The sequence below is a fragment of the Delphinus delphis genome, chromosome 12 (assembly GCF_949987515.2).
Source record: "Delphinus delphis chromosome 12, mDelDel1.2, whole genome shotgun sequence".
Classification (NCBI taxonomy): domain Eukaryota; kingdom Metazoa; phylum Chordata; class Mammalia; order Artiodactyla; family Delphinidae; genus Delphinus; species Delphinus delphis.
This window is the reverse complement of record NC_082694.2, coordinates 69,854,741-69,880,782: the sequence shown is the minus strand read 5'-3', so window position 1 is coordinate 69,880,782 and position 26,042 is coordinate 69,854,741. Positions and strand designations below refer to the sequence as shown.

General features: G+C 43.5%; 1 protein-coding gene across 1 annotated transcript in view; it reads left to right on the top strand.

Moving 5' to 3' along the window:
• Window positions 1-26,042, top strand: part of DRC1 (dynein regulatory complex subunit 1) — a 45,548-nt gene that overhangs the window by 1,277 nt on the left and 18,229 nt on the right. The window contains exons 2-7 of the mRNA XM_060027614.1: window positions 8,342-8,426; window positions 13,393-13,505; window positions 16,539-16,722; window positions 17,302-17,439; window positions 18,439-18,525; window positions 19,118-19,240. Coding sequence (XP_059883597.1) covers window positions 8,342-8,426; window positions 13,393-13,505; window positions 16,539-16,722; window positions 17,302-17,439; window positions 18,439-18,525; window positions 19,118-19,240 — 730 coding nt within the window. The remainder of the gene's footprint in view (window positions 1-8,341; window positions 8,427-13,392; window positions 13,506-16,538; window positions 16,723-17,301; window positions 17,440-18,438; window positions 18,526-19,117; window positions 19,241-26,042) is intronic.

Below are 26,042 nucleotides of genomic sequence, written 5' to 3'. Positions count from 1 at the left end.
TCTTCACTTGTGAGCCATACAAAAACAGGTGGGTCAGATTTGACCCATAGGCCAATGTTTGCCAACCCTGATGTATGGATCAATGTGATGTTCTGTGGGATATTCAGATGGTCCTGATCTATTCAGACTATATTTTGACAGATCAGGAGAGTTAACATGGCTCTGTGAGTGAGAGGCCTATGTGAGTATACATTATCTGTTCCACGTAAATGTGAACTTCCTGATCCTTTTTCCTGATTGAGGTAGAAAATAATGCATTTGGCCCAATCAGTGGCTACATTCCATGTCCCTAAGGCCACAGTAACCTGCTGTAGCAAAGACACCCGACCTGCATGTCAGCTGCGATCAGGACTGCTGCTTGGTTGAGCTTGCGGTAATTGACAGTTACTATCTTGGATCCATCCAGTTTTTGCAGGACCAGACCAGTGAATTAAATGGAGATTTGATAGGCACCACCACTCGCAAATCCTTGAGATCCCTAAGGGTGACACTAATCCCCACCATCTCCCCCAGTTGACAATACTGCTTTTTCATGCACTCGGGTGAAGTTTCGGAGTGTCCATTTGACCTTCCACATGGTGATAGCTCTTACCCACAGGCCAAGGACCTAGTGTGAGAATTTCTCAAATTTCTAAGTATGTTAAGATCACTCTGGTTGCTCTTTGGGGAATGGTTTGGAGGAGCCAGAAGTGAAAGTAAGGAGTCCAGTTAGGAAGCAGTTGTATTTGTCCAGGTGAGAGATGCAGTTGGTCTGAACTAGTTAGTGGCAGTGGTTTGGAGATAAAGCAGATACACTCCAGACATATTTTGGAATTGAAATTGACTGGATTTACTGATTGATTGGACATGCTGATGAAATGCAGGGGAAAAGCTAGAATGGCTTGAACAGCTGGGTAGATAGATGGCAGTACCTTTTATTGAGACGGTAAAGACAGTGATGGGGGCAGTAAGGCAGGAGTTGAAAATCAAAGGTTTGGTTTTGTCCATATTAAGGGAAGTCAAATTTTGTAAGACATTAAAATTGAGATGTCCACTAGGCAGTTGGGTATGGGTCTTAACTCAGAAGAGATCTGGATTAGAGGGACCAGTGCAAAGAGTCAGCAACATTATGATTGTATTTTAAACCATAGGAATGAATTAAATTACACTGGGAAAGAGGATTAAAAAGGGATGAGAAAAGTGTTCATGGCTAAGTCTTAAGAAAGCCCAGCATTTAGAAGTTGATGGAAGAGGAAACGCTGACAAGGAGAACAAGATAGAATGGCCAGTTGAGGCTGGTAGAAAAACAAATAAGTGAGGTGCAGTAGCGTACCTAATGAATTTGACGCCTGGAGCAGGTAATTTCTAAAACACAGATAATAACAATAGCCTGAAAAGAAAAGCAGACAATGAACATTTTCTTTTATTGAAATTTGTTATATTACCATGCCGGTAATTTTTAAAAAATAAAAATAAAATTTACAATACAAAATGAGAAAGAAGTAATGGATGAATACTTTTATATATGTTTTTAAAAATTATTTTTGGCTGCGTTGGGTCTTTGTTGCTGCGCGCAGCCTTCTCATTGTGGTGACTTCTCTTGCTGCAGAGCTCGGGCTCTAGGCACGGGGCCTTCAGTAGTTGTGGCTCATGGGCTCTAGAGTGCAGGCTCAGTAGTTGTGGCACACGGGCTTAGTTGCTCCATGGCATGTGGGATCTTCCTCGACCAGGGATCGAACCCATGTCCCCGCATTGGCAGGTGGATTCTTAACCACTGCGCCACCAGGGAAGTCCCAATGAATACTTTTAAATTACGTGTAGGGAATTCCCTGGTGGTCTAGTGGTTAGGACTTTGTGCTTTCACTGCCGAGGGCCTGGGTTCGATCCCTGGTTGGGGAACTAAGATCCCACAGCGTGGCCAAAAGAAAAATTACATGTGTTTTGGGGAAAAAAAAGGAAGAAAAAAGCATATGAAGAAATGTTCCCAAAGGAGTGAATTCGCAAGACTTAGAGAATGAGTTGTGTATAGAATGACAGAATAGAAGTAACTCAGGTTCAGTTTCTTCATGTTTCTAATAACTGGGCTAGTGTTGTTTATGTCAAATCCCTAATCTGCTGGGATATATAGTACCTGGGGGGTTGTGGACGTGCCCTGCGCTGAAGTGAGCTGGGACAGTTCTGAACCATTTCAAATGTGCTCTCAAAACACCATTTTTTAAGTCCTATGCGTAGCTGAGTCTGTGTGTCAGAGACCAACTGTATAATTGCAAGTTCTACAAATTAACTTCCTCCTTCAAGGATAAGAAATAGAAAGGTGCTATATTGACGCTTACATATATATTATTAAAAAACAGTAGGGATTTCCCTGGTGGCACAGTGGTTAAGAATCCGCCTGCCAATGCAGGGGACAGGGGTTCAATCCCTGGTCCGCAAAGATCCCACATGCGGCAGAGCAACTAAGCCACAACTACTGGGCCTGTGCTCTAGAGTCCACGTGCTGCAACTACTGAGCCCACATGCCACAACTACTGAAGGCCGCACTCCTAAAGCCTGTGTCCTGCAACAAGAGAAGCCACTGCTCGCCGCAACTGGAGAAAGCCCAAGTGCAGCCACTAAGACCCAAAGCAGCCAAAAATAAATTTAAAAAATTTAAAAACCCACAAAAATTACAAAAAAAAAGATTTAAAAATCAACAGTACTGCAGCAATTTTTTGGAACTTAGATTAACAAAAGATTTTTCAGAAAGAAGTGTTTTATGAATTGTTTTGTTGCTGGCACAGGGTGATAATAAAAAACAGACCGACTTTAGTCAGTTGTGTTGTTTTAAAATTAGCCTTGGGCTCCTTGATTTCCTATGGTGCCCACTGCCCTAACTGCCTAGATCTCGGTGGGTCATTGAGTTGTAGTTTTAGAGGGGAAGCTGTTAACAGAATTAAATGCCATATGAAGATAAAGAATAAGATTAATGGCTAAAGCACCCAAAACTCTCAATCTCTAGTTTTTCAGTTGACATTTCAAATTCCTGAGAGATGTCACTTCTGAGTCAAGATGGTGGATAGAACACAAGCATTTACCTAGGATCTCTATCGAAAATGAGATATAAAGGGATTAAGTAAAAACGATATAAACCCACAAAGTCAAGCAAAACAGGGGGACTCAATAGCAACAACATTTTGGAAGCTGGGACGTATATAGACAGATGGTAAATGGCTCAGCAGATTGAAGAGTATGGAAATATAAACTAGGAGTGAGGAAAGCTGAGAGCCCCCTTCATTTCCTCTGCAATAAACCTCCAAAAGGCAGCATCAGGTTTACCCGGATAGGGGTGAAGAAGGAACTAAACTAAGGAGAATTGATTGGAAAATTAATAGATGTCAAGAACCTTTCTCCCACTTTGCACAGTTGACCGGAGGTTTGGAGAAAGTAAAATGGAGGATGCATGGTTTGGGGGATGCTGGGCAGAGAGGAGGCAAGGACATGGTACTAAAAGCAAAGGGATTCCACGGACACATGCACACTGGAGCTGAGCGCCTCCCCCTCCCCGTTCCTGGAATGCTGGCAGGACCTGCCCCTTGCAGGCAGGAGACTGGAGAAATCCCTCTGCAGAATCTGACCAGCCCAGAAGGAGGGACTTGAAGACACTGAAATCAGGTTTGCCCGGGAAATGGTTCAGGTAGATTGTCCTGCACTGAAGTTCACAACTGTTATACCACACACTTGCACTCAGCACTTTCATAAGCTTTTTCGCCTTAGCATGGAAAGGTAGCCAAGGATTTTGAGACGTCTGAAGAAAGTGTTTAACGTGAAAGGTAGACACCAAAATGAATAAACAGAAAAAAGCAACTTAGAGGAAATTGAGACCATGTAGGAAGAAAACAACAAAACACAATGAAAACACTGTCTTTAAGTACACTTGAAACTTAGATAATGTTATATACCAATTTTACTTCAATTAAAAAAGAAAGACAGGGACTTCTGTGGCAGTCCAGTGGTTAAGACTCCATGCTTCCAATGCAGGGTTCGATCCCTGGTTGGGGAACTAAGATCTCGCATGCTGTGCAGCACGGCCAAAAAATAAAAAAGAAAAGAGAGAAAAAAGGAAAAAATGACTGTCATTAATCCTCAGAAGAAGATATACAGATCGCCAACAAACACATGAAAGAATGCTCAACATCGCTAATCATTAGAGAAATGCAAATCACAACTACAATGAGGTATCACCTCACACCAGTCAGAAAGGCCGTCATCAAAAAATCTACAAACAATAAATGCTGGAGAAATAAATGGTGTGGAGAACGGGGAACCTTCTTGCACCGTTGGTGGGAATGTAAATTGATACAACCACTATGGAGAACAGTATGGAGGTTCCTTAAAAAACTAAAAATAGAACTACCATACGACCCAGCAATCCCACTACTGGGCATACACCCTGAGAAAACCATAATTCAAAAAGAGTCATGTACCACAGTGTTCATTGCAGCTCAATTTACAATAGCCAGGGCATGGAAGCAACCTAAGTGTCCATCCACAGATGAATGCATAAAGATGTGGCACATATATACAATGGAATATTACTCAGCCACAAAAAGAAACGAAATTGAGTTATTTGTAGTGAGGTAGATGGACCTAGAGTCTTTCATACAGATTGAAGTAAGTCAGAAAGAGAAAAACAAGTACTGTATGCTAACACATATATATGGAATCTAAAAAAAAAAAAAAATGGTTCTGAAGAACCTAGAGGCAGGACAGGAATAAAGACGCTGGTGTAGATAATGGACTTGAGGATATGGGGAGGGGGAAGGGTAAGCTGGGACAAAGTGAGAGAGTGGCATTGACATATATACACTACCAAATGTAAAATAGATAGCTAGTGGGAAGCAGCTGCATAGCACAGGGAGATCAGCTTGGTGCTTTGTGACCACTTAGAGGGGTGGGACAGGGAGGGTGGGAGGGAGACGCAAGAGGAAGGGGATATGGAGATATATGTATATGTATAGCTGATTCACTTTGTTATACAGCAGAAACTAACACAACAATGTAAAGCAATTATACTCCAATAAAGATGTTAAAAATAAAAAAAGAATCTTCCTGTTAATGCAGTAGACACGGGTTCGATCCCTGGTCCAGGAAGATCCCACATGCCGTGGAGCAACTAAGCCTGTGCGCCACAACTACTGAGCCTGTGCTCTAGAGCCCATGCACCACGACTACTGAAGCCTGCACACCTAGAGCCTGTGCTCCGCAACAAGAGAAGCCACCGCAATGAGAAGCCCACACACCACAATGAAGACCCAACGCAGCCAAAAATAAAAGTTTTTAAAAAAAGGATCCTCAGAGAAAAAAGAAAAGATAATTGCAAACATGAAACAAGAATAGGATGCTACTAAAATAATCTAGAGATCAAAACAGAGCTCTTGGAAATTAAAAATAAGGTCGAAATGGGAAACAGTAGAAGGGTTGGGAAGTAAAGGTAATGGAATTGCCTGGGAGATAGAACGAAAAGGAAAAAAGATAGAAACTAGTAGAGAAAAAGATTTTTTAAAAATTAGAGGACTAGGGCTTCCCTGGTGGCGCAATGGTTGCGAGTCCGCCTGCCGATGAAGGGGACACGGGTTCGTGCCCCAGTCCGGGAAGATCCCACATGCCGCGGAGCGGCTGGGCCCGTGAGCCACGGCCGCTGAGCCTGCACGTCCGGAGCCTGTGCTCCGCAACGGGAGAGGCCACAACAGTGAGAGGCCTGCGTACTGCAAAAAAAAAAAAAAAAAAAATTAGAGGACTAGTCCAGGAGATCTAGTATCTGCTTTCTAGATCCAGAAAGAGAGAGTAAACAGAAGGGTGGAAATGATCACTGAAAGAATTCAAGAACATTTCTCAGAACTGAAGATCCTGAGTTCCCTGGTTGAAAGGGGCCACCTGACAGCAGAATGAATGAAAGTAGACCCACCCCAGGCACACCACTGAGCATGTTCAGAACACCAAGACCCGAAAGAAGGGTCCTGCAAGCTTCCAGAGTGAACAGCGATGACAATAGTAATTGACATGACAATAGTAATGACAATAGTAATGACGACTCTCACATACAAAGAAAAGGATTATTTTTTTTATTGAAAGTAATTGACAATTGACAATAGTAATTGACAATTGACAATAGTAATTGACATGACAATAGTAATGACAATAGTAATGACGACTCTCACATACAAAGAAAAGGATTATTTTTTTTATTGAAAGTCTTCAGAATCCATCTAGTCCATATTTTACACTCATAGCACATTTCAGTTTAGATCATTTCAAGCGCTCAACAGCCACATGTGGTTAGTGGCTATCATACTGGACAGTGTGGCGCTAGGCAGTCAGAAATGACAAGTACAAGGCAGCAATGGGATTAAGGCTGAAACTAGATGATAAGAATGTGTAGCATAGTTATTTTTCTTTCTGAAGCACAGGTCTTTGCTCCAGGAAGTAGTTGGAAGGATTATTTAGACAGAGGTGGTAATTAATTGGTGGTCAAAGTAGAAAGTCAGGTGAATGAGTGTGTTTTGGATGGTAATGAGAACACCATGAGCCTGGCAATATCTGAAGCCCTGAGTAGAATGAAACAAATCGTTTTCTCCGTAAGGGCAATGAGCAGGTTCAATAAGGGTATGGAAGTGAATGAAATGACGAGGAAAAAGAGTTTCAGCTGGATTGGGAGTGGGGTGAGGGGTGCTAACTCAATTCCAGCTCTCAGAAATGGTGTAGCACGATGTAGGGCTGTGCTGACCTTTGAACAAAGGGAAGGGAGGTGGAAGTCAGGGAGAGAAAAAGTCAAGAAAGAATGAAGAGTCAAGAAAGGCATCTGCTTCTTTCACCATGGTTGAAGTCATAAGATGATGGTCTCATTTTTCTTAAGGCAGAACTGGGAATCCTCATGGCCTCTGTGCGCCAGAGGAGACAGTGGACCTCCACCATGTAAGTGGGGTGGGTCTTGGTGGGTCATTCCCCCATACCTCCCCCAAAGAAGCCCAGAATCTGGAAGCTTATCTTTCCCCCGTCATCTTTGGTCTTATTTTCTGATTAACACATACACACATATGCGCTATTTATAAAATTCATGCAATAGAAAAATGTAGAAACTATAAGTCCTCAGTAAAGTTCTCTTTCCTTAAATAATTCCTGTCATCTGTTGGTCATAAATCCTTCCAAGATTTTTCCGTGCATATGTGTATAAGCCTATTTTAAGAAGAAAATCTATATTATACTTTACATATTGTTCTACAGCTGGCTCTTTTTACTTACATATTGTGGACATCTTTCTGTGCTGCTAGATAGCACATCATTTTTTTTTAATAGGCTACAATATATTTTCTTGTATTGTTGCCTCACAAGTTATTTAAACAGGCAACTATTAACATGTATGTAGAATGCTTCCACATTCCTGCTAGTAGAGAGAGTGCTGCAGTAATCATTCTTGTGCATACTTCTTTTTGAACTTGTGAAAGCTTTGTGTGGAAAGTTCGTAAAGGTTCAGTCAGACGGGAGGCCCATGTAAGATTTGGAAAAGTCTTGCCAAATTGCCTTTTGAATGGGTTGTGACCCTTCACATTCCCACCCATGGAGTATGAATCAATGGTCACTCACACCCTCTGCCCCACCAGATACTATCAACTTTTAAATCTTTTCTCTTGATAGGAGAATGAGGATACCTCACAGGGTTTTCAATTTCATTTTTCTGGTTATATGTGAAGTTGAACGTATCTTCAAATGTCTATTTGCCATTTGTATTTCTTCTGTAAACTGCTTGTTCACATCCTTTGCCAATTTTCCTATTTGGTATTTTGTCTTTTAAAAAAATTAATTTAACTTTTAAAAATTTAAGTATAGCTGATTTACAATGTTGTGTTAATGGTATTTTGTCTTTTCTGTATGGATTTGAAGGATCCCATTCTATTTTAGAGCAGAAGTTTGTCAAATATCTTTTACCAGTTTATCCCTTGACTTTCAAGGATAAAATGTTTAATTTTTTTTGGCCATGACACGTGGCTTGTGGGATCTTAGTTCCCCCACCAGGGATTGAACCCCAGCCCAAGGCAGTGAAAGGGCTGAGCCCTAACCATTGGACCACCAGGGAACTGCTAAAATGTTTAAATTTTAGGAAGTAAAACCTTTCACTCTTTTTTGTTTTTCTAACTTTGATCTTACTCTAATAGAGGTTCTCTCCTGTATTTAATTCTAGTGTTTTTACGATTGTGTTTTTTTAGTATTCAAATTTTTATCCATATAGAATATATTTTTGTATATACTGTGATGTACTATGAAATTTTAAAATATAGACTCTAAGTACTAAAAGTAACTTCAGTTTCTCTACTTTTTTCCATCACAGGGAAGCTCTTGGAGAACATTTAGACGGGAAGGAGAGGGAAGAAGATCAAAGCAAGAGCTACAAACAGAAAGAAGAAAGCAGACTGGTAAGAACTGGGGAGTTACTGGGTCGCGACTGTCCTGTAGGACTGGGGCTTTGCTCTTCCTGTGCTGTGCCTTTGGTGGGCTACAGTGCCAAGCCCCGCTCCTCCCTTCTTTTTCCCTCCTGTCCTCTCCCCTCCCCCTTTCCCCTCTCCTCGCAGACTTCAAGACCATCTCACTTCCCAACTCTTCCACTAATTCCTCCGCGGCGCAGGTTGAACCCTTTGACTTCCCGTCTGTACCATTCGTTTCATTTTACATACTTTTCTGCCTTGTATGACTTTTCGAAGATGTGTATGCGTGCGGTGTCCCCAGTGGAACTGTAAGTTCTAGGAGAGCGAGGGCCTCTTGGTGTAGCTGTGGAGTAGGGCAGAGCTTGTGCCCAATAAACTCTAAAAGGAGGTCTTTGATCGCTCTCCCGTGGCGATGACAAGGGCTCCTGAGACATGAATAAAGGACTTGGAGCGAGAGGCGCAGGAGCGATAAACAGTAGTTCAAAGCAGCGCGCCGGAACTGGCACACTGCCGCGTTTACTTAATTAATTTAATTAATTGCATGCACAGTGACACCGTGGGCGTTGAGATATGGGAAAGAGCTCATCCAGACGGCCTGGTCAGGGAAGGTTCCACGGACAAAGTGGGGTTTGAGCTGGGTCTTAGAAAAGTTAAATGGGATTTATAAAAGTGGAGAAGAGAGATCACTGCTAGCAGAAATTGAAGTGTATTTACTGGGAGAAAAAAATATTCAAATTACTGAAATATTATTATAGAGCATAGAGGTATCTAGCAATAGTTGACAACCTGTGCTGTACTGGATCAAGGATAAAGTATTTTATTGTAGTGGAAAGAACTTTGAACTATTATGGGTTCTTGATCCAGATCACCCCTTTATACTTAGGGTACTTCATCTAAAGGTTGGTGATCTCTGAGTGTTTCTGTGTAGAATAAAAAGGGTATTATATATAATCTTGAAAATACTGTTGTGGTAGATACTGCTATCATCCTGGAAATACTGATATACTGTTCAGTATATTTTCAATTTTAGAGTATAAAATTGAGTGTAAAACCAGAGAGATAACGTTGTTTTCATCAGTAGCTTTCCCAGGTTCCTCTCGCTTAGGACTTAAATCACGAAGAGTGTTGCCATTGAAGAGAAATGTATAAAGAAAATGCTACCTTTCTCAATATCAAGGTATTAACAACCAGGTCTGTCCTAGACCTGGGCAGGAGGGGCCCCTGTCCTGCACCTTATCAATCGTTTTTTAAATGATAGTTCTTCTTGTTTCCTGTTTAATCTTGGTCTACTCCAACTTTTTAAAGTTTTCTTCTAGAAGCCTCATCGTTTTACTGTTTACATTTGGGTCTATAATCTTAGACCAAAACGGATCTGGAATCCATTTTTGTGTGTGGTGTCAAAGTGGGGCTCAAGGTTCATTGTTTTCTAAATGGACCTTTAATTAACCCAGCACCATTTAGAGAGAAGATCATCCTTTCCCCTCTGCATTGCAATGCACCCTTGTTGCAAATCAGGTGAGCCTACTTGTTTGTTTCTAGATTCTCTATTCTGTTCCGTTGGTCAATTGTCTTTATGCCAGTTCCACACTATTTTAATTACTGTAGCTGCACGACAGGCCTTGATATCTGGTGGGGTAAGTCCTCCAACTTTGTGGTTCTTCAAGATGGTCTTGGCTGTTCTTGACCCTTTGCATTTCCATATAAATTTTAGAATTTGCTTCTCAATTTCCACCAAAAAAAAGCAGCTGGGGTTTTAATTGAGATCGGATTGAATCTATAGATCAATTTGGGAAAAAATTAATATCTTACCAATATAGAGATTTATAATCTGTGAGGATAAATTATCCCTCCTTTTATTTAAGTATTCTTTAATTTCACTCAGCAATGTTTTATACATTTTCTTTTTTTAATTATTATTTATTTTTGGCTGCACTAGGTCTTCACTGATGCGTGCGGGCTTTCTCTAGTTGCAGCGAGCGGGGGCTACTCTTCGTTGTGGTGCCTGGGCTTCTCATTGCGGTGGCTTCTCTTGTTGTGGACTACAGGCCCTAGGGAGTGCAGGCTTCAGTAATTGTGGCACAAGGGCTCAGTAGTTGTGGCGCATGGGCTTAGTTGCTCCATGGCATGTGGGATCTTCCCGGACCAGGGATTGAACCCGTGTCCCTGTGTTGGCAGGCAGATTCTTAACCACTGCACCACCAGGGAAGTCCCTATACTTCTTGAAGTTATAATTGTTCATTGTTGATTATGTAAAAGTACAATTGGTTTTTTTTTTTTTTTTCTTTTGCGGTACGCGGACCTCTCACTGTTGTGGCCTCTCCCGTTGCGGAGCACAGGCTCTGGATGCGCAGGCTCAGTGACCATGGCTCACGGGCCCAGCCGCTCCACGGCATGTGGGATCTTCCCGGACCGGGGCACGAACCCGTGTCCCCTTCATTGGCAGGTGGACTCTCAACCACTGTGCCACCAGGGAAGCCCACAATTGTTTTTTCTTTTTTTTTTTTTTCCACAATTGGGTTTTATATATTGATCTGATATCCAGCAACCTGGTCAAATTCATTTATTAATTCTAATAGTTTACCTGTAGGTTCTTTTTGTTTTTGTTTCTTTTTACATATATAATCATCTGAAAATGACAGTTTTATCTTTTTCCGTTCAATTTTGATACCTTAAAAGTTTTTTTCTTGCCTTATTGCTCTAGATAGGCCCTCTAGCCCATTGAATAAAAGTAATGAGGAGGGTCCTGTGTCTTGTTCTGGCCCTCCTCTGGATGCACCCCCTCAAGTGGACTTGCCTCAAGTCTACTCAGAGCCCAAGTGCCCCCATTAGATCACTCTCTGAGTGTCACAGAACTCCAGATTCCCTGCCCAAATGGTTCTGAACCCACTTTCAAGGCCTGCATGGGCCTCTTCCCAGGGTCTGTCCTGCTCAGGGCAGACAAGGCCTCAGGGATGACCAGGGGTTTAGATGGAGCTCGCACGTATGGTCTGGGAAATTCACATGCCTGCATCTGAAGGACTAGGAGTGTGAAGAGAATGGGTTGGACTCCAGGCTGGTGGCCAGAGACTGGCTCTCCCCTAGCCACCAAGTTCTGAAAGGAACTCTGATAGGTAGTCTGAATTCAAACTAGGACTTATAAATTGTTATGAAGGTGCCAAGGTAGGTGGATAGAACATATTTAGTGGTTTATTACACTGAATTGTATTTTTAAATATTTAGATATATGGTATGTGGACCTTCACTTAAACTCTCATCCTGGGTCTCAAAAATGTTAGGGGTGTGTCAATCTGATGGTAACATTTTCTGTTTTACTTTGAGACTTAAATACTTGATTCAGAAATTTCTGATGTTCGCATTGTCTGAGTAGAAAATAGAAAATTGCTCAAAACTACAGGAAAGCCATTGCTTCCTTATGCATGTAAGACCGTTTGGCACAAGTGATAAGGCTGCAGCTGTTTAAAAAAGGCCTGGAGTACCCTGGATAGCTGGGTGGAGGTTCAGTTCCGTATTCATTAAAACTGTATTTCAAAATTTCCTTAGAAGAATGAGGTGAAATAGAGTCTCTGATCATTTCAGTGAATCCCTGGAGCAGAGATATTTATAAGTTCCTAGTTCAGAAATGATTCGAGAGTTGAAAAATTTGTAAATTCCAAAACAGACTTGGAAAAACTCAGGCATAACCTAAGGGTACTTGAACTTTTTTTGAGAGGATTTATCATCTTGAAATCATGACATCACCAAAAGTTCAGGAGGGAAGGTACTGCATGTGAAATTTACCAAGAGGAATTTAGAAGGGGGGTACCAGTAGCAAAATTCCTGGGCCTTTGAGGGAGGGGTCAGTGCAGTCGGCTACAATTCTCTCCTGTATTAGAACACCTATAGCAAGAGGTTCCACGTAACATTAGCTTAAACAAGGTAGAAGCTTATTTCTCTGGTTCACGTAATAAACAGTTCAGAGCAGAAATAGTCCAGGGCTGATATGGGGGTTTCTTTGAGGCTGGGAACCTCACCTCCTTCCACCCTTGCTTAGGTTGCCTTCGTCTGCTCACCACGTCACATGCCAGCCTGGGAGACAGAGAAAAAGGGGGCAGCAGAGGGCACACCTTTCCCCTTCAAGGCACAATTCAGAAGTGGCACATACACTTCTGCTCATGTGTTATTGGTCAGATTGCAATCTAGCTGCAAGGGAGGTTGGGAGATGTATCTATTTTGGGAGGTCAAATGCCTAGCTAAAATTTGGGTGTTCTGTTATTAAAAGAAGAGGGGGAAATGGACATTGCAGGACAATTATTATTATGTGTCTCACACCCCCAGCTGAGCTTCTTAGAAAGGACCCTGGCAGTGTCAGTCACTTGGAAGCCTGCTGGGGAAAGTGCTGAGATGTACCCAGAGCGGATGCCCGCGTACTGATAGGCTGGTCCCTCCTTTAACGAGAATAAACTAAAGTACCTCCAGAATTGCAGAGTGCTATTAAATTGTAAGCTGTAACATCACATCACAAGTGTCCTAGTGGAAACAGGTTGCTAAGTAGATGCTACGCTTTAAAGTCTTAAGGTAGATTTTTTTTTAATATTTATTTTTTATTTTTATTTTTTAATTTATTTATTTTTGCCTGTGTCGGGTCTTAGTTGCGGCATGTGGGCTTCTCTCTAGTTGTGGCGTGTGGGTTTTCTCTCTCTAGCTGTGGCGCGGGCTCCAGAGCGCATGGGCTCTGTAGTTTGCAGCACACGGGCTCTCTAGTTGAGGCACACGGGCTTAGTTTCTCCGCCGCACGTGGGATCTCAGTTCCCCGATCAGGGATCGAACCCACGTCCCCAGCATTGGAAGGCAGATTCTTTACCACTGGACCACCAGGGAAGTCCCTTAAGGCAGCTTTTAATTCCTGCTTGGTTGGATTGAACACCTACAGACAGTTGTGCAAATGTTTCTAACTTTATACATTCTTCTTGGTTTTCAGAAGTTGGCTAAGCTGCTGCTCTGTGGCACCGAGTTGGTGACAAATATCCAGGTAGCTGCAGATATCAGGGAGGTCCACAGGAGAGTCGAGGAAGAGGAGATAAAGCGTCAGAGGTGAGGGTGAGGACCGCCCCCCCCCCCCCGCCCCGCCCCGGCTCTGCAGTGAAGTATCTCCTCTCTGGGTCCTCAAATTCTCCCTGTCTTTGTCAAACCTATCTAGTAGAACCCACTTCTTGCCCCTTTCGAATCCTCCCTCCCTCTTTCTTTCCTTCCCTCCCTCCCTCCCTCGTTGCTTCCCTCCTCCTAAGTATTACCTTCTTAATGCGTACAAGCCCTTTGGCTACAAAGAGGAGTGGACATGGCCTCTGCTCTTGACGTACACAGTCTAGTAGAGCCAGATGTGCAAACGCCCAACCATGATTTGTGTTAAAGGCATGTATAAGAGTCCTGGAAACACATATGAGGAGGTCTTTAATTCTCTCTGGAGCGATTAGAGAAAACGTTCCAGGCAAAGTGATATTTGAGTTGGGCGATAAAGGATGAAGAGGAGTTGGAGTCAAGGAATGGGCATTTTAGGAGCAACTTGGGCAGAGGCGTGAGATTGCATGATGTTTGGGAATGGCATGAGAGTGAGGGATGGATGGGGGGTGGTGGAAGAAAAGAGACGAGGCTGAGCAGGTACATTAGGCTGTTCTGGATTTAAATTAATCATAACAACCAGACCCATAAACACTACGTACAAATGTAACAGCGTGTTAAAGATGGTAAAGACTCCGTGCCTAGAAGGACAGAGGGTCAGAGGGACGATGGGGTCCCGCGGCCGACCCTCAGCTCCAGGCCTTGGCAGGCAGGCAGGCTGTGGGCGGTCAGCTTGCCCGATGGAGGCAGGCGTAAGCTGCTTAGGAGTCAGCTTCTAAGTTTTGTTTGCCCACAGAAGACCGATAGCAGCAGGAACAGAGGTTCTCATGTAATCTCTTCCTTTGGCTTGTTCTTTAATTAATCTCCTACCTATAGTCCAATTACAAGAACAGCCCACGGGGCCGTTTTGCTCATCTCAGTAGGTACATACACAGTACAATTTTTTTTTGATTGATTGATTTTTATTTATGTATTTTTGGCTGCCTTGGGTCTTTGTTGCCGTGCACAGGCTTCTCACTGAGGTGGCTTCTCTTGTCGTGAAGCGCGGGCTCTAGGCGCATGGGCTTCAGTAGTTGTGGCATGAGGGCTCAGTAATTGTGGTGCATGGGCTTAGTTGCTCCACAGCATGTGGGATCTTCCCAGACCAGGGCTCGAACCCGTGTCCCCTGCATTGGCAGGTGGATTCTTAACCACTGCACCATCAGAGAAGTCCCCACAATATAATTTTAACACAGTACAATTTTAACAACAATATTTTCAGTTGTTTAACATAAGTCGTTCTCCCCACCAGCAACTTTGCCAGTGTCACCAAGATATAATTTATTCTTGAAACTTCCCACTGCCTGTCATGGCTTATACCAGGGACTGAATTGGCGGGGACAGCTGCAGAAAGTCCCTGAGGGTCCCGTTGAGGAGTTAGGCTTCTCTTGAGGAAAAATGGAAGGTCCTCTGAGGAAAAAGGAAGGTCGCTAGTGGCAGAGTTACAAGATAAATGTGGGTTCTGGAAAGATAATCTAACAGCTGTTTCTCATTTTTTAGAAAAAAAAAGTTAATTGAATTATAAGATGTACTATGTACCCTAGCTTGGAAGGTGGGAAGGAGAAGGGGATCATAAGATAATTATGTTGTGATTCTTGTCCTTAAGGGAGTTTGAACCCTCGTTTGGAGACAGTCTCATAGAAGGACAGTCTGTTAAATTTGGGAGAGGGTCACAGGCATATGTCCTGGCCCCTGTTCTCAGAAGGGGCCTCACATCTCAGCCCTAATACCTCTTTCTATCCAGCCCCGTCCTCAGTGTTCTCCATCACATGGTTTCTTTGGAATTTCTGGAATTCTGGGAGATCATCTCTATTTTCCATTACTAATGGTGGAGTTTTCCTTTTTGTATGTTCCACTGGTCATTTATTGGTGATTTGGGAGAGGAATGGCCAGACAGTTGAGGTCATGTCAATAGTAAAAAATAATGAGTGCCATTTGTTAAGTGACTACTGTGCTGGGAATAATTTTATTTAATCCTGACAACAGCCATAGGAAGGTAGTGATAAGTGGAATATTTATAAATGGAATGGAATATTTATAAATGGAATAGTTCCTGCCATATTAATAAACAAAGGATGTCACAGTCATCAATGATTGCAGCCCTCCAGCATGAGCCAGTGAGCCCTGAGGAGACTCAGGGTTGAAAAGAATACCTGTCATCTAGCAGCCATCAGACTGCAGCCACTCCCTGCAGTGAGCCCTGAGGAAACTCAGGATGTGTCACGATGCTGGCCCCAGATAGCTGAGATGCGTATCAAAGGAATGATTTGAGTGAGCCCAGGCTCTTGCATCTTCCCATACATAGAAAAGCGCTAAATTGCTTAACTTGAGATATCTGGTTTCCTTTAACAGTAATCTTTTGACGTTCCCAACTGCCTGCAAAACTCCTATTTATCCAGGCTCCTCCCAGCGCCTCCCAGGAGCAATTTCTCAGAGTTACCTGAAACTCTGTCTTCCGGGCTGCGGTCCTCATTTTGCCCCCAATAAAACTTAACTCGCAACTCTCACGTTGTGCATTTTTTGTCAACAGTTGATCCTTTCATCCTCTCTATTCTACAGATGAGAAAAATGGGGCCTGCAGAAGTTAAGCAATTTCTCTAAAGTTGAGAGCCAAGTGGCAAAATCAGTATTTCAACACAAGCTATGGGACTTGTGACCAAGTGGTTAACTGCTGTGTGTCACCATCTTAGAAGTATGTGACAAATTGACTCTTGATCTGTGTGTGTGTGTGTGTGTGTGTGTGTGTGTGTGTGTGTGTACAGCCTTAATGTTGATCCGTTTTTGTTATGTGTCACTTTGTTTATTTGGTCTCAGTTACTTGGAGTCAAGCATTAAACTAAATGAAGATTTCTCAGAGCCCGGTTTGGTTTTCAGGCAGAGCTGGGTACCTGGGCCTGTTTTACAGACCCTAGAGAACCAGACTGCTTTCTTGGAAGGCAGCCTCAGGAGCTGGGCTGTTTGTATTTGCAGACTTGAAAAGCTGGAGAATGAGGTCAAGACCAGTCAGGACAAATTTGATGAGATCGCCATGAAGTGGGAGGAGGGCAAACAGAAGAGGATCCCCCAGGAGCTGTGGGAAATGCTCAACGCCCAGCAGGTGCACTGCGCTGGGCTGGTAGAAGATAAGAACAAGCTGATCAGCGAGTTACAGCAGGCAAGAGCCTGGCCCTCGGTCCTGGCTGCCGGGGATGGAGCTGGGGGATGTTAGCTTCTCCTGAATGGAGAAAGGCCGAGGCTTTACTTCGTTACCCAGAATGCGATATAGCTCAGGCAATACACTTTTTTAAATTTATTTTTTATTGAAGTATGGTTGAATTACAATGTTGTGTTAATTACTGCTGTACAGCAAAGTGACTCACTTATACATATATATACATTCTCTTTCATGTTCTTTTCCATTATGGCTTGTCACAGGATATTATTCATTGCTTAGCTGGAGCACCCTGGGCTTTCTGGGAGGCTGCAGGGAGATTTGAAGCAAGTAGTCATTGAGGGGTCTGATCCTGTGCTGCTCGTTGAGACTTTGCCCCGAGCTGAGCCCATGGCCTCCAGACACCCCAGCCTCTCCCGAGCACCTTCCCGTTGTGCAGTTATAATTCCTAGTGCGTGATGCTGATGGGAGAAGTCCCCCCCCCACCCCCGACCCCCGCCACCGCCCCGGGGGTGAGGCGTGGCTGGCAACTTCTGGCTTCTGTCTCAGTTGATGACCAACCTTTGACGTGCTCTTCTCTAGGAGTTAGAAACAAAGCATGATCAGTACGTGAAGGATTTGAAGAAACAGTCGGGTGACATCTGCCTGCTCCTGGAGAGGATGGAAGAACAGGTGAAAAATGTGATGAAAACCTTTCGCCAGGAGCTCCAATACATCGAGGTGAGGTGATGGCATGCGAGAGAGCTGCCCTCTGCCTCTGGGAGACCCCTGGGAGGAGTCTCCTGGGAGGTGGCTGCCTGTGGCCTAACCACCCAGGGAGGGGCCCCAGATGTCTTGGTCCTCTCATTGCTGTCTCTACTCTAGCGTTTCGTTCACTTACTTATTGATACATTCACTCCTCCAACAAATATGCAAGTGTACTAAATGGCAAGCACTGTGCCAGGGGCTGGAGATACAATCACGGAAAAAGTCCTGGATGAAGCCTGTATTCTAGCAGGAGACAGCTAGACAATAGAGATAAATTACTAAGTATATAAGTTGACAGGTGTGATAAGCACTTGGAAAGAAAATAAAAGAGGGGTAAGAGGTGTGGAGGAGGGAGATTGGTGCTCCAGAAGCAACAGGCATTTGTGAGCCATTTATTTGATGTGTTTATGACAGTCAGGGATGGAGGGAGAGGAAAGGGGTGTGCCAAACAGGATCCAGGATCCAATATTCTGGATTCGCATGAAATGTTAAGGATTGAGATCGAGAAAGACCTTTCCAAAATGGAAGAGAGCCCAGAGGTGGGGACCTGTCTCTTTGGATTATTACAGACTCATTTCTGCATTCCTGAGTCTACCCCATCCCCTGTTCTGTGAGCTCCATGCTGCCTTTGCTTCATGGGAACCCCAGCCATAGCAATGCTCGAACCCGAGTCCCGGCTGAAGTCATGCCAGGGTTGGCCCTGTGACTGCAAGGCGCTGGCTTCCTGCCTCGCTTATCCAGTCGACACAGGGCAGCTGGCACGTTTCCTCTCACAGTCTGCGTGAAGCATAGATTTCGTAACACTTTCCACGCAACACATTCCACAGTCTTTTGGTTGCATGAAACTTGGCAAGTCGATTTGACTTTGTGGGTGGCAATGTGGCACTGGTGCTGTTGTCTGAGATTTCTTTGATGCTGTGGGACCTGCCTAATTAAAACAGACACAAGAGCCCTTTTCCTTGTGGGTCGCAGAAAGCATTTGAGGTGGAGCGACAGGAGCTGCTGACCAGCAATAAGAAGAAATGGGAGCAGGCCCTGCAGGCTCACAGTGCCAAAGAGGTCAAGGGGCGGCCGATGGGGGAGGGGCAGGGGTGTCAAGGGTGGTCCATGGGGTCTGGGGTGACTCCTCTTGGGGCTGAATTTGCTAGCCTTTTTGGACCTTGGGGAGGAGTGCCGTGGCCAGCATCCCTGACTGCACCTGCCAGTTAGTTAACCAGCGGGGACTGCGGATGGCGCCCTCTCGTGGTGGTGGTCAGTACCACCCGTGCAGCCCGCTGTGGTTTCCACAGTCCTCCCACTCTCTACTTTATTTCCTGGGTATCTCCCCCAACCATGGCTATTTGCCGCCCACAATGATGTTTTAAGACACATTTTAAAGGGTGTGGGGTTTTCGCTTTATTTCAGAGACGTAAAGAACAAAGAAATAATATGACCAAGATCCACTGGGTATTTTTTTTTAGAAATACAAATGTCTGACTGCAGGGTCTGCCTTCCTCTTAGAGTTTCTGGAGTAGAACCCCATTAGGCAATACAAGCCATAACCTGGGAGTTCAAAGCCTTGGGGCACAGGGGTTCTGAGGGCAGACACACTCCCTCCACAGTCGGAACAGGGACGGGACCTGCCCTTCCCCTTGTCTCCCTGTGCCTTCAGCTGGAGTATCTTATGAACCGCATCAAGAAAGTGGAGGACCACGAGAAGCAGCTCAACAAACAGAGGATCTGGGACTGCGAAGAGTACAACACGATCAAGATCAAGCTGGAGCAGGACGTGCAGGTGTGACTCGCGTCTGGGCGGCTGAGCAGGCGGAGAGCACCTGTGAATGTCTCTTCCTTAGCAACCACCCATGATATTCTAGAGCTAGTCCATTCAACCAGTCCCTACTTGTTATCTGCTCTCTTTTAAATGATCGTCTTTGAAGGAGCTCATGTACAGGATACACGTGGAGGAATGCTTTCTTTAATAAACCAGTGGAAAACTGCCAAGATGCTGAAGGGGTCTGGAAACCATGGCACGTGAGGGACCGTTGAGAGAATTGTGTATTTTCGCGGGGTGAAGGGAAAATGGCCCTAGGGTCAGGTAGCTAGCTGTGTCACACGGCCAGTGCTAGGACAACCACCGCCCAATGGGTGTCTACCGTATCCCAGACACTTAATACACAGGGTCTCTAACCCTCACAGTCACGTGAAGGGGAGAAATCACTAATGGCATTTTATACACGAGGAAACTGAGGCTCAGAGACAAGGCTACTTATCTGGTAAGTGGTAAGCCCTGGATTGAAACCCAGTTCTGTGTGTCTCAGTAGCCTGTATCCTTCCCAACATGCCACACAGCCCCCTGATTGACGGTTGAACGTAGCAGTAAGGCAGGTTCTGACTCACCATCAGAAAGAGCCTCCTCAGACTTAGAACTGTCTAATACAGAAAAGGGTCAGCCCACAAAACAAAGAGTCCCTTATCTCATAAAGTATTCACAGACTGAATGACTATGTCTGTCTTCAGTGTAGAAGAAGGATTCCTGCCGTGGGAAGGAGGTTAGATTTTTCTGGTTTCTAAAGTTCTTTCCAAACCTAGGATTCTGTATTTCAACATCAGTTAAAAAAAAAAAAATCCCTAATTATATTTAGATGATGTAATGTAATTGTGTCTTATTATTCAAGCATGTTCATGTTCTATTCATTTCAGTCTTTCTCTAGAAAAACGTGTTAGATTAAAGCTTTTCCACACAGCCTTTGGTAGAATTTCAGGTCTTAACTCCTCTTGTAGCTTTATATAACGAGGTTAAATTAAAAAACCCTGTTAGCGAATTCCCTGGCTGTCCAGTGGTTAGGACTCGGCGCTCTCACTGCCATGGCCTTGGGTGCAGTCCCTGGTCAGGAACTAGGATCCCGAAAGCCACAAGACAAGGCCTGAACAAAAGCAACCCCCGCCCCCAAACCCTATTAGATTACAAATATTTTTCCAGTTGAGAATTTCCTTGAGCCTTTCTTATATTAATGTCACAGAGCTGAGCGTTAGACAAAGGACAGTAGAAGTCTGTAAGAAAGCCGCACTGCTTCTGCGGGCTGTACACATTACACTTCTAATGAAAATGGCTATTGTTAAGCTTTCTCAAGTTATCTTGATTCTACGATCATTTATATGACGAAAGTACATACTGTTGGCCTCAAACAGTGAAATAATGGAAACTCATGTTCTTTTTTGTTTCGTTTTTCCTTTTGTGGTAAAGACCTTTAATATAAGATCTACCCTCTTCGCAAATTTTTAAATATACAGTACAGTATTGTTAACCATAAGCCCTCTGTTGTACATTTCCAGAATGTATTCATCTTACATAACTGAAACTTTGCACCCTTTGACCAGTACCTCCTCATCTTCCCCTCCTCCAGCCCCTGGCAGTCCCTCCCAGCAAATTCTACTCTCTGCTTCTAGGAGTTTGATTATTTTAGATCCTACATGTAAGTGAGATCATGCAATATCTGTCTTTCTGTGTCTGGCTTATTTCACTTAACATAACGTCCTGCATGTCCATTTATGTTGCTACAAATGGCAGGATTTCCTTTTTCTTTTAAAGGCTGAATAATATGCCACTGTATATATACCACTTTTTAAAAGTCCATTAGTCCTTCATCGGACATTTAGGTTGTTTCTATACCTTGGCTATTGGGAATAATGCTACAGTGAATGTGGGAGTGCAGATAGCTCTTCGAGATCAATTTTTTTGGGGTATATACCCAGAAGTGGGATTACTGGATCAAATGGTAGTCCTATTTTTAATTTTTTGAGGAACCTCCATATTGTTTCCTTAGCGGCTGCACCAATTTGCATTCCCACCAGCAGCACAGAAGGATTCTCTTTTCTCCACATCCTTGCCAACACTTGCCATCCTTTGTTTTTTGATAAACAGCCATGCTAATAGGTGTGAGATGATATCTCATTGTGCTTTTGATTTGCATTTCCCTGATGATTAGTCATGAGCATCTTTTCATGTGCCTGTTGGCCATCTACATATCTTCTTTGGAGAAACGGCTCTTCAGGTCCTTTCCCCATTTTCTAACTGAGTATTTTTTTGCTATTGAGCTGTAGGAGTGGAACCTCATGTTCTTAATCCAATGTTCAAATGCTTGAACGAAGCCAAAAAATTCTGGGACATGGGGAGATTATAGAGGTTAGGGGGTGAGACTAGGGAGGTGAGCGGCAGAGAGGCAGGTAGCCTGGGAGACCTGGCTTTCCTGGCTCCCTCTGTCTGGAGGGACTAACAGTGGAGTGTGGGTATGCAGGAGGCAGGCAGATGGAGATTCTCAGAGTGGGAAAGTGTGTGCAGTTCCTCTGTGTAACAGTTCCTTCCTGTGTTAGAGGTGAGTACACTGTACCACACTCCACACTTTAGCTGGGAAAAGGTAATCAAATCAGGGATTACCCGTATTGCAATATGTGGAATATTTCACTAGACTGAACTTTATCATAGTGCCTCTGAGCTGTATTCACTAGATAGTAAAGTTAAACAGTGTCGATTTTTGTCAAAAAGATAACGGCACGCAGCTCAATTCCTAACACTAATTCATAGCACTGTGTCAGTTCTAAAATATGGAACTAAAATTTTTGCAAACCACAAAAATACAAAGGATCCAATACACATAGATATGGTTTGATAGGCGAAGCATAAGAAGTAAAAATAAGAAGATGTACTTTTCAAGTGCTTACTGCTAGCAAGGTCACACTAGCAATGAATGAAGATTTTACCACTGCTGCCCACCACCCCAAAATAAAACTGCTAGAAACACTTAGTTCTTGATGCAGGAAGCAAATGGTTTTTATTTTTAGGCCTTACCTGCTCATTTAAAATTGTGAAATGGTTTAGTTCAACTTTAGTACCAGAATATTCATCACAAAAAGTTAAATACAAGTTATTTATTTAACAAGTATTGTGAACTTACAGGGTGCAAAGCATAAAAATAAATAAGATACAATTTCTGTCCTTAAGGAATTTACAATCTTTTGAGCGAGAAAGCAAGCTACATAAATAGTGTAAATAGTATAAAAGAGTGAGCAACAGGGAAGAAAAGGGTAAGCAAGAGTGTGGGATGGAGAGTCTGCAGTTCCAAATGGAATCCAGGGGTTCCCTCCCATCCCCACAGGGTTGAGATCGGTGATAAAGAGGCTCAGTGGGGTCTTTAGAATCATCTGAGAAGGCCAGAGAGAAAGGCTGTTCTAAATTTCCATTCTGCTGGGTGGGTATTGGCAACCGGCGGCGTCAGCCCAGGGTAGGAGATGGCTCCAGAAAGCAGCTTCCTTGCTCCTACTGCCCCAGGAAAAAGAGGGGAAAAGGGAGGTGCGATCAACACCTGGAGTACGTGCAACATTGAAGGATTTTTGTGGCGGGTTAGATTGTAATCTTTATAAATTATTCCCCCAAACTAACCATGACGTTTTGCCATTAGTCTTCGGAACACGGAGTACAACATTGCAAAATTCCTCTGGATAATTGAATAATAAGCACAAGCATTTAACAAGATCGATTACAATTTTTTTGGTATTAAAAATATCTACACTTTATTTTATTTAACATCTTTATTGGAGTATAATACTTTACAATGGTGTGTTAGTTTCTGCTGTATAACAAAGTGAATCAGCTATACATATACATACATCCCCATATCTCCTCCCTCTTGCGTCTCCCTCCCTCCCACCCTCCCTATCCCACCCCTCTAGGAGGTAGGTCACAAAGCACCGAGCTGATCTCCCTATGTGATGCAGCTGCTCCCCCCAGCAATCTATTTTACATTTGGTAGTGTACATATGTCCATGCCACTCTCTCACTTCAGATTACAATTTTTTAATATGAAACTATACTCAATGTATGACAATCAAGGACAGCTATATATTGAGACTAAAACCTGTGATAATTAACAATAGAGTCACCGGTACTAAAATTATCACGAGCAGAAGGTGTTGCAAACAAATAATGAGTAACAGAATTCATGTAATTGCCTGCTGTAGACACGGAACTGCAAGAGGCAGGAGACCGTGATTAGTTCTGTAAATTCATCAACAGCACTGACAGCCACTCCTAAGTGGCATCACGAACGTGAAGCGCCCTGTGGTGGTCTTGGGACAGAGTGGAGGTGAAGGGAGGGCTGATGTGTGATCTGTATGTACGCTGCATCGCTCGTTCCTCCAAGCGTCAGTTCCCTAAGAGCATTAGCAAAGAGCAGGGGCAAATGTTTTCAACGAGAGGAAATAAAATCGGCGAATACAATTCAAGTGCGTGTACAAGCAGAACACTAAATTAAAACAGTCAGGTGACGGATTATAATTATTATATATATATATATTCGTCTATAAAATCAGCTCAGATTTAAGGTCTTTCAGGCCACATCGAGCGGCTGGTTAGCTCAGTTGGTTAGAGTGTGGTGCTATAAGTTCCTTCAGGTCACAAAGAAAAAGACATGGCCTAGTTACTTTTGTTCAGAGTTTTGTAAACTGTGTTCAGCTAGGTGAAATATTGGTGGTGGTTTCACAAGACCAACAAAAAAAGTGATGCCAGTGATATTTTTTTCCTTTCAAGATGTGTTCTGTAGGAAAAATAGAGTCCATTTACATGATTATTATTGTGTAATAATCTGCCTTTTGAATGAAATTCACACGAGAATTCATATGGTAGGGCTCTCACGTTTATAACTCATGTGCTCCTGCTGTGTTATAAGTATAAATAAGTATAAAAACTGTTCTATAGTAAGTAAGTTTGGGAAATTCTGTTTCAGTGACAGGAGCTCATTGCAAAGCCCTAGGAAGAAAGAGGTCACCGGACATGGTCAGAGCAGACACCCAGGCACTCAGGGTCATGGGGCTCCTGGGTGCCTCCGTCCCAGCAAAGCCTGGTACTCATTCACTGTCATTCCAGATCCAGAGCAGCTCTGGAGACCCTCCTTCTCTGTGAGTGTTCACCCTTTCTCAGATTGTCGCCATCCAACAAGGAGCTTTTCTATGGTGCTTCTGTGCCAAGCCACGTTGACGAATGGCCTCCCCGGTGTCCAGGGCTGGTCACACTTGAAGTAGTGGGCTGGTTTCGTTTGGAGCACGGTGGCATAAATCATCATGACTTTGTAGGAAGAATTGCTGAGCGTCCCTTTCCCCACTCGGCACTCACAGTCATCCCTAGAAGGGTCCAGGGCCCGGAGCAGTGGCTCAGGCTGGGACCACCCCAGCTAATTGCACTTGAGCTGAGGCTATGCCTTCAGAACCTTCCATAGGCTCTTTGGGATAATATTCAAGTCAGGAATTTCTAAATTAAACTTTAATCCTGCTCAGGAGAGTGCGGTGCGGCTCCCGACAGCTCCCTACCCAAGGGCTGGGCCTGCCCTGCACAGTGCTGAGAGCTGACGGGGTGGGGATGCGGGTACTTGCACACGGCCAGTGGGGTGTGAACCGTAAATTGCTTTGTGGAGAGCCTTTGAACTTCACTTCTGAGAACCTACCTTAAGGAAATAAACAAAATACCCCCAAAGTTTTAAATGTAATTCTTCCCACCATTATTTTATAATATTGAAGATTATCAAAACAATATAAATGTATTTATACATTTGTAAATGTATATACTGTAGGGAAATGGTAAAACATTATGGTATATGGTAAACATAAATATTTCCTATAGGGTAAATTATAATATAAAAATATGCACCATTAAAATTATATTAATAAAACTTGATGGGCATGGAAAATTCTTAAGTTGTAATAGTAAAGGAGAAAAGTGGGATATAAAATTGTAGGTATGGTTACATCTCAATTATGTAAGGAACACTGGAAAGGAACAGGCCAGTATGTCAACAGAAATTGCCTTTGGGAGGTGGAATTATGGGTAGTTTTTCTTCCCCCTTCTCCTATGTCTCCTTCTTTATCCTTTACTGTACTTTCTGTGTTTTCTACAATGAGCAGATATTACTTTCACAATGAGGAAAAGTTTTTGCAAAGAAAAGCATATAACTAGAAAAAAGTAAATAAAAATTTGACTGAAAGTAGAGAAATTGAGGGGTACAATTAGTTATCATCCTGGTGACCAAGATGGTTCTTCACTGACCACCTGTTAAAGAAGAGATAGAACAGGCCTTCTGTTCTGAAGGAGATATTCAATTCTTGTCCCATAATGGAAAATTTAAAATCTCTGGGGTAGCTAAACAGATCCTGAGGTGACTAATTCCCTCAGTTGCAGTGTGGGGATCACCGACTCCACAGGGAAGGTGGGAATGACTCACCCTCTGATGATGGGTGATTGCCTTTGTTCTCCCGTTTATCACCTCCTGGCCAGTTCTGCTCCTTGAGGATGACCCAGAGCAGTCTGGAATCTCTTCCTTCCTCTGTTGACTCCTTGGGGAGGGTCTGTAGTCGAGTGGAGGCAGACGGGAAGGAGGCTTGAAAGAGTGTGGTATGTGGCATGTCACATGGCTGCCTTATCCAGATCTGATTGTACTTAATTGCATCTTCCATTGCTGCACCTCCATTCGAGAAAGGCAGGAGCGAGCCAGTATATTTGCCCTGTTCCAGCCTTGCCCCTCCCTAATCCTTTTCACCAGCTGCAGAAG